The sequence below is a fragment of the Scomber scombrus genome, chromosome 6, assembly GCF_963691925.1.
Source record: "Scomber scombrus chromosome 6, fScoSco1.1, whole genome shotgun sequence".
NCBI classification, from domain to species: domain Eukaryota; kingdom Metazoa; phylum Chordata; class Actinopteri; order Scombriformes; family Scombridae; genus Scomber; species Scomber scombrus.
The window spans coordinates 26,259,871-26,268,930 of NC_084975.1; the positions used below are offsets into that span (position 1 = coordinate 26,259,871).

General features: G+C 36.9%; 1 protein-coding gene across 1 annotated transcript in view; it reads left to right on the plus strand.

Moving 5' to 3' along the window:
- Window positions 1-6,172, plus strand: part of si:dkey-246g23.2 (solute carrier family 66 member 2) — a 62,181-nt gene extending 56,009 nt beyond the window's left edge. Inside the window, exon 5 of the mRNA XM_062420267.1 lies at window positions 5,818-6,172. Coding sequence (XP_062276251.1) covers window positions 5,818-5,992 — 175 coding nt within the window. The 3' untranslated portion in view covers window positions 5,993-6,172. The remainder of the gene's footprint in view (window positions 1-5,817) is intronic.
- The last annotated feature ends 2,888 nt before the right edge of the window (window positions 6,173-9,060 follow it).

Genomic DNA, 9,060 nt, shown 5'->3' on the forward strand with positions numbered 1-9,060 from the left:
ACATGTCTGCTATGTGTTGGTTTGGTGGACACAGCGGAAGAGGGACATATAGCGGAGGGTTGCATCTTGCCAAGAGATTTTTGTATTTCGCAATAGCAAATATCTAATGTGAGGGAGATGACACGCTGTGACGAGGTGTGTTTCCATCTACTGTGCCTGTTTTTAATTTGCATTTTCAATTTGCATCTGAAAAAAACCAGAGTAAAAATGCAGAAAATCTTGAAATATCACCAAAAAAGTTCTTATGCTTGGCTGAGGTGGAAAAGTTGATATGCGAACTAAATCAAAAAATGCAACAAAGTGCAATTAAAACAGATTTAATGATTAAATCATGATGCACATAAAGCATGTGACAGAAATGTCCACTGAAGAGACGTAAAATAGAGAAGATGAAGATGAAGATCTGCATGGAGCGATGACCACACTGTAACATTCTTCAAATTTTCATAATTTTTTCTATGTTCTTTTTCACAGTTTAAGTTCTGACTGGCACTCTCTTAATGACATCATCTCATTGTTTAATGGCCCCAACTGGAAAAATAGTGCTAGCTGTTTGTCTTGATGAACCAACACTAGATAATTGTAAAATGTCAGTGGATGGAAACACATTCATTATTTTTATTTTTTTGTCGGAAACACAGTAAGATTTCTAAAGTATTTTCTAACTTACATGAATTTGTCGTATTGAGACATTTGTTTTTACTATAAAGTTGTATGTCAGTTTTGTTGTTTTTTACATGACATATTCTTCCTGTGTTGTTTAATGTGAATAGAGATAGAAGTGTCCAGAAACCTGTGAATAGACATTATGTTGAAACTGCCATTTGTTTTGAGTTTTGATGGATAACATTGTCCATCCTTGACTTCACTATTACATTACTGTTTGTAGGTCTAAAGGAGAAAAACAGACTGAATGTTAGTGACACCAGTATGGCCCAACCGATACTGGATTTTTGGGGCTGACGCCGATACCAATAATAGGGACCAAAATATTATGTCAATATATCGGCCAATAATCTTATACAGAATATGTATATAAAATGCAGTTTTTTTGCAATGTGGTTATCAAACCCTTGTGATAAAGATATGTGATGGAGGCATGATATTTTAGAGTTTAACTCTAAACAGTGCAATGAAACAGTAAACTGATGTGGTTGTGAATTTGGATCCAAACAGATGATTATAGATCGGATATTTAATTTGTCCCCATGTTCGAAGGTTTGCTCAAACTTAAAACACAAAAGGAGAGCCGTAACAGAATAAATAGTATTTAATAATTTTTAAATGTAACTTCTTTACTGGATCTCAGTTCCAACCAGCTGTAGCTCCCCATGCTGTAAAATACAGCTTTATTATTTGACTTTATCGTGGTTCACAGTAGTAGCTGATAAAAGTCACTAACTTCATTCCCTTTAATAGAGAAGAGGGGAGCAGAATAAAGTCAATGACAGAGGTAATAAAGATGACAACTGAGCGGGACGACAGAAAAAAGAGGAAGGTGGCACAGTGAAAGGAAAAGATGGGGAGAGAGATGAATCAAGAAATCTGAGGTTCAATGAAGGTACTCTCTGAGGAAAAAAGAGAAAGTTCCGCCGAACAAAAAGCAAGTATTTCCCCTGAGGAGTGCTGGAGGCATAAAGAGAGAGAAGTAAAAGCATGACGATTTTAAATTCTTTAGCACACTTATTTTTGGAGACGTTCAATCAAACCCTGGAGTGTTTACCCCGAAAGCCTAAATTGTTAGGGGAGCAGAACACATCAGTGAGACTCAGATGTGCTCTAAACAAGCTCTCCGTGGTCAGTCCTGAGAGACGTGGATATAGCCTGACTCTTTCTAAAGCCTGGGGTGCTTAAATTGGAAGTGGGAGGATCAGTTGGACCAAAGAAAGAGGCAAGGAGCTGTGTGTTGACTGAAGAAGACTGGCTCTGTCTTGTTTTTTTTTTTCTCTCACATTCAGGGCAGACCTGCTCCAGCTTTTGACTGAAATACTAAATCAGTTCAAAGCAAGACTAACTTTTGATGAAGAAAGACCACTGTAGCCAAAAGTCAGTTGTAATAGGCCCAAAATGACGCACGCTCTTTTTAAAATAAAACGCATAGGTTTGAGCAATTTGAAAGAATCCATTTTTGCGCATTATATCCCTAAGAGGGCAAACCAATACAATGAGAGACATAACTACAGGTATATTTATTTCAACTCAGTGGTCAGTTCAACAGCAATATCTATTAGGAATGCACTGATATATCAGCCAAATATTGGTATCCGATATTTCCCTTGTTGACTATCATCGGCCCATCGTTAATTAAGATACAATTTGCCAATGTCATTTTACAGTTTAACAAACTTTATTGTGTAAAATTACGTCAGTGCACTGAAACAGTAAACACAGCTGAGAATTTAATCATTATAATTAGCTAAAAAAACAAACAACAAAAAAACATATGCGTACTGTATATTAAACTAGAATTAAGAAATATGATTAAGTATACATAACATGCTTCTTATATAACTTTTTTAAAAAGGCACATATAAGACAACATATTCCCTTATACCCATATATCTGTGATAGGCCAATGTTGGCTGATAATATCGGTTGACCGATATATCAGTCAGGCTCTAAACTGAAATCTGAATTATCATCACTTATTGTGTAAGGAAATATAAACTATAATGTTATTGCACCTATTTTACACAATTTCATCAAAAAAAGGATAAAATGATCCTGTAAACAGCATCTAAGCTTCATTGTCCATGGCAGCAGTAGACTAACACCAGACACTCAGAGTGATAGCTCAACTCAGACAGTGCAATTAGTCAGCCTAGCTTGCTATCATTAGCACTGATTCTCACTGATCATCACTTGTCATTTGTTTTAGCCTTTCAACACCTGATGAGTCATGGCAGCTCCTGCACATGCAGTGTTGTATTTACCTCACATTATACAAAGGAGGGGGTATAGTTAGCATTAGCTGTCTCTCCTCAAGGGGTCCAGTTGCGGTGATTGCAAATCACCAGGTTGGCTAAACTGACAGCAACAAGTAGTCCTGTGATTCCAGCAGTCCAAATGTTACCCTGTGATTTAAATCCTGACACTGGGTAACATAGCAATGAAGTCTGTGTCTTGCTGGTAAAGTGCCTGTGTGGAACTGAGGTGACATTACAAACAATTTTTAGTGCCCACACTCACTTATATTGCACCTATCAAATCATCTGCATTGTTAGTCAAGACCAAACATTCCTGTCCCCTTGATAGCACTAAATTGAAGAAGCAGCAGGAAAATACACCAAACTCAAATGTATTATGATGTCTATGGAAGCGAATCGTGACCAATATTTAAATTAAAATGCATTTGCAAAAATGCTTTTTCATTTTAAGAATGTGGCTGCATTATTTGACTCATAAATAAAATGAATCATCAATCATCCTATTTGCATTTAAATTTTCTTCTTCAAGACTGCTCATTCTTTCACTTAATTAAAATGAAAAAGAAAAAGACATTTGAGATTTAATTTTCAAAATATGCCCCAGCAAATAGATACCAAAATTCAATTTGAAATGTAAAATTTGAAAATTAAAATGCATTTGCAAAAATGCTTTTTCATTTTAAGAATATGGCTGCATTATTTGACGCATAAATAAAATTAGTAATCAATCATCCAATTTGCATTTTAATATTCTTCTTCAAGACTGCACATTTTATGCCATAATCAAAAAGAAAACAAAGAGGACATTGCTATTTCGTTTTCCTTGTCTGTCCCGCAAAATAGTGCCCATAATTCGTAAACGATTTGGCAATCTGAGCGGCGCAGCAGAGTGACGTCAGTAGCCGCTCATAAAAAGAAAACAACAACAGGATATATGTAGTGATTACTTAACAAACATATTTAAATTTCAGTATGACTTTAGGAACAAACAGTCCACTAGACAATTAATAACTCAATTAATGAATGTGTCAGAGCTGATATGATTGGGTATGAAAGCATCCAGATGTTTAGCCCATCCCGTGCATCTAAACAGGTGTGAGTTCAGTTTGGATCATTATGCATCCTGTACTAAAGCTTCTGTTTGCACCCTGCATCAGTCTGGAGTTGTTAATCACATTTTCATACTACTTCCACTGTCTAGAATTGGTAATTTCTTAGATATGTTGAATAATAATGTCCCTATTTCAATGCCACGGCAGAGATGTTTGCTGCTAATGTTCCTTGTCGGGGCCTGAAGGGAGCCCAGGGGAGAGCTGGGGAGTTTGACATGACTCTGCAAGGAGAGCTCAAGGATAGCTCAGGACAGCTGTCCCTATAGTCATTAAGCTGCCCCCCCCCCCTCCCCATACACACTCATCACCCATATCTATCTCTTTCTCTCTGGTGGTTTAGCCTGTCTCTCTTTCTACATGCTAGATAAATGCCGTCCTCTGTAGTCTTTCTCTCTCTCTCTCCTCTCCTATCTCCCTCACCCCTATCCGACCCTTACAGTATGTCTCACTGATGACTGATGGTCCTGCTTCGTCCTCAGGCCCAGTCAGCTCTAATAAAAAGTATAAACTCATATTATATTCATACCTATGGGAGCAGAGAGTAGGTGGAGTGGGAGGTAGGGGAGGTAGGGGACTGTACTCTGAAGGGTAAGAGTTAAAGAAACATGACAGGAAATGAGTCGAGGAAGAAGGAAAGAAGGTGGAAATAAAAGATAAATTCGGGCATGATAATGAGATGATAGAAAGAGATGAATGGAGGACAAGAAGCAGTCTTAGAAGTAGAAGTGTCTCCTTTTTAGTCTCCGTCTGATGCTTTTTATGAGTTTCATCCTATTTCAGGGTTTTGTGTTTGTTGGCATCAGTTTACCAGCGTGGTAGATGACTGCTGTCCTCTGGAAGGTGTTTCTTCTCAGTCTCTGTGTCTCTCAGACAAGCAATCTATGTCACTTTGTCTTTTCCTCCGCTTTTTCTAACTTGGTGTGATCAATTGTCAGTGGAGGGTGAAGTTGATCAGTTCATTGCCTGCCTGCCTGCTGTTTCTTGTATGACAGGAAGACCAGAAAAAAACTTCTAAAAGTCAGTTAAATGTTTGCAGATGGATGCAAAAAAGGAGCAGCTACTTTTGCTGCACTTTTTTAAATTGGATTTCTTTATTAGAAACCACACTGTTTAAAAAAAATCTAGTTGTTTTTAAGGAAAGAAAACTGTCAGCTGTGGTTGCCAGAATAATTCTGTAAAAAATACATCAAAACTGTAATTATCTTTACAGAACAACCAGTTAAAAAAATGTATAAAATTACATTTTAATCTAGTAAATTCACCATTAGATTTCTGCTGAATTAGCATTACCATTATGCTATAAAACCAATTCTCAGTAAGATTTACATCCAGTTAATGCTTAATGTTTATAGAGTATCTTTCAATTTCACTGAAAAATACCAAACAAACATTATTTAACTAAAAAAGCCTCATTAGAAGATTATAAATTCTCCTCAAAATCTACCTGATAAATACTGTTATAATAATATAATCATGTTAATTATGTCATTTAAACTGCATTGTATTGCTTTTTTAATAGGACATTTCTACTAAGGAATATGTTTTTTTTGTTTTTGTTGTTTGTTTACATATAACATATTCTATATTCTATATTTGTTTACATATTCTTTCTTCATCAGTTCAGTTAAATGTACCAACAATTAATAAAAGAATACATAAACATAATAAAGTAAAACAAAATAATAAGTAAGAACTATAACAAATATAACACTTGCTGCCCTTTACTGTTTCTCTGTAGAACATCATCACACCTTCCTCTTTCCTCTCCTTTGTTCCAGTGTGAAGATGGTGCTGCTTTGGGCGGCCGGTGACGTCTTCAAGACCACCTACTTTGTGATGAACGCAAGCCCGACTCAGTTCTGGGTTTGCAGTTCAGTGCAGATCCTGATCGACGTGGCCATCCTGCTCCAGGTCCTGTTGTATAGCGAGGACACACGCACCAAACTAGGCTGAACTCAGCTGTTGGGTAACATAAAAATGCAGGGCTAAGTCCGACAAGTGTGAAAACATAAATAAAATCAGCAATAATGTTGATGGAATTATCAGAGGAGACATTTAGTGCCACAAAATGGAGAAAACCAAAGTCTTTTTTTTTTTACTGTTTATGCTCAATTAGAAAAATTGTCACATGGGTGTCATACACACATGAACAATTTTCCTTCCAGTGCCTTTAAGTTACTGAATGAACTTTGAACAAACTAAATAACATCATCAATCAAGAGTAGAAAAAAAACCATTTGCCTTATTTATATTTTATTAGATGAGGCATTATTTAGGTGTTTTTAGTATTTTATATTATTTATTTGGTCTTTATGGAACCACACTTGGATGCTGAAGTGTGTTGAACATGGAGACTGTTAGAGGGACACATTACTCATGTTGGCAGCTCACTAACAGCAGATCTGCGCTGCTATAATGGCAGCTGTAACAACCAGTCCTGCAACGGTAGCCCTGCGCTGGACTCTACTGCCTGAATGATGAGTCTCTCACTTTCACACTCCACACGTCAGTGGACTGTTCCCATGATACATAATAGGTGTGTGTGTGTGTTTTGTACAATATTGTGTGAGTGATTGCGTTGGCATGCTCGCCAGTGTGTCTGCGCAGCGGAGATCGACTTTTGCCGTTGGCATCCAGTGCCAAGCCAAAGCCACAGAGCATATAGAAAGTAATGGTAATTACACAGGCCATCAATCTGTGTGTTATGACTCTGCTTTGTGCTTTGATTGACAAGCAGTGCTGCTCGTACACACAATATGCAAAAAGCAGTGAAGAGAATATTGCTTTACCTCCACCAAAAAATACGTCGCACTTCAGGTCCAAATAACTTCTTAACCCTTACAAACTGTTCAGGGTCTAATTCAGACAAGAAAACACAACCTAAAATCTTTTCTTTTAGCCAGATATTAGATGACCCAGAATGTACAAAAATGGAAATAAAAACATTTTTGTGCAACTGATATTTTTCAGTTTGACCCATATTAATTCAAATATTCAAAAACCACCATTCAAAAAAATACTGTTTATTCACATTTAATTGAAATTGATATGTAACGTTGGACCCAATATATAGTGTGACTGTGAATGATTTTTTTCTCCATCAACAAAAAGCCTAAAAACTGAAGAATGCTATATTATGTATAGAGATATGAGGGGATATTGTGAAACGCCAGAATATGAGCAGTATGTTAGGGTTAGGGTTACGTCATTTCTATCACATCTGTCATCATCCCATTTCTTTTTGTTTAAAGTATCCAATCATCTCTATCTCTAAAAAGCTTTCTTGTTCTTTTGAGACACGAACAGACCAGTTGCATCAGAAACTTGCTGCATCAGTAATGTTTAAATCAACACGCTCAGCAGGAATATTACTTTACTTTCATATTTTATTGAACATATGTAGTGTTAACACCTGTGACTCAAGTGTTGGTTCGATGCCAAACATATTCACTTTTAGATTAAAACATTTAGTTTCCTTTTAGCAGAGTTAAGCAGTGAATAATCCCTAGAGAGGAAATCTAAAGGAGTAATAATCAAACTTCATTCACCTAGAAACACATCATTAATCAAAGGCCTTTTTATGTGAAGTGTGGCCAGCGTGCTAATATTTTATGTTCGGTTCCTTAATGCTTGTGTGTAAAACCTTTAGTGAGCTATCCTTTAGAGCAGTGGTCTCCAACCCTGCTCCTGGAGAGCTACTGCCCTGCATGTTTTAGGTATCTCCTCACTCTAACTCGTTATCAAGCAGCTGAGGCTCGTCAAAGGGCTTGATAACGAGTTGATTATTAGAATCAGGTGTGTTAGAGTGAGGAGATACCTAAAACATGCAGGGCAGTAGCTCTCCAGGAGCAGGGTTGGAGACCACTGCTTTAGAGGCAGTAGCAGCTGAGTTGTGGAGAGAATGAGGTTACAAACTGCGACGATGGCTCGAGCAAGTTCATCTGCTCAGATCATCTTATTAGCCTAGCTCCCACTTCACTTTGGTATCTGCCATCAGTTGCACAGTAGTTCACTTTTACCTATCCCCATTTCAGCTGGACTCGGGAGAAACATTAGAGCCATTTTAGAAACACTGCAACTTTAATCCTTCATTCCAACTTCCCAAAATGCACACATGTTTAATTCAGGAGCTCAGTTTAGAGTCAAAACACTAATTTAACAACATAGCCTCGAGGAGAGTTGTGGTTCCCTCCCCAGTTGCTCAATAGTTTTATAGAAACACTGCAGGGTAAAACAGATCAGCACCAGCAGCTGATCAGTAGTCAGCACAGGTTTTCTTTTGACTTTCCCCCCAGCATGATTTAATTAAGCAATAAAGCTACCTTCTTATTAAGTCGTTCGGTCACCTTTTTTTTTTACATGGGCAGCCATTTTGTGTCCATCTGTTAATCTATAGGTGTCTGTTTTCAGCTTCTCTTCAGTACACATCATGTTTAAATTACACACTGCAGTGGTTGTGGTTTGCATGTAGATATCAGTATGTCTCAGCTGTGGGATAACTTTGCCTCTCGATTTATTTCAGTATCATTATCAGGTTCAGCAATACAGACATGAAAATATTATAAACTGAGTTCAGATAACCTTTAAAATTTAGGAGGATTAAAAGAGTGTACAGTGCAGAAAGTCTTTCTAAATGTAGCTTTGACTTGTCTTTTCATGTTTTGCATTTGCTATGATATTGCATCAGGTTTTTGACTTTATAAGAGCAGTAGTTCAACATTTTTGAGCAATCCTGGTGATTGCTCAAAAATGTTGAACTACTGCTCTTATACAGCAAGAAAGAGTCTGACACATTAGAATCACAACATTTTTACACTTTGGTTTCTTTTAACAAATTAAACAAATTACATGATGGATTTTGTTACTCTCAAACAGAGATGGGGTTGCTGTTTCAAGCCTTCATGCTAACCTAAGCTAATTATATCCTAGATTTAGCTTCATATTTACCACAAAGACATTAGTGTGCTATAGAATCTCTCATCTGATTCTCTGCAATAAATGTTTAAATAAATGTTAATTAT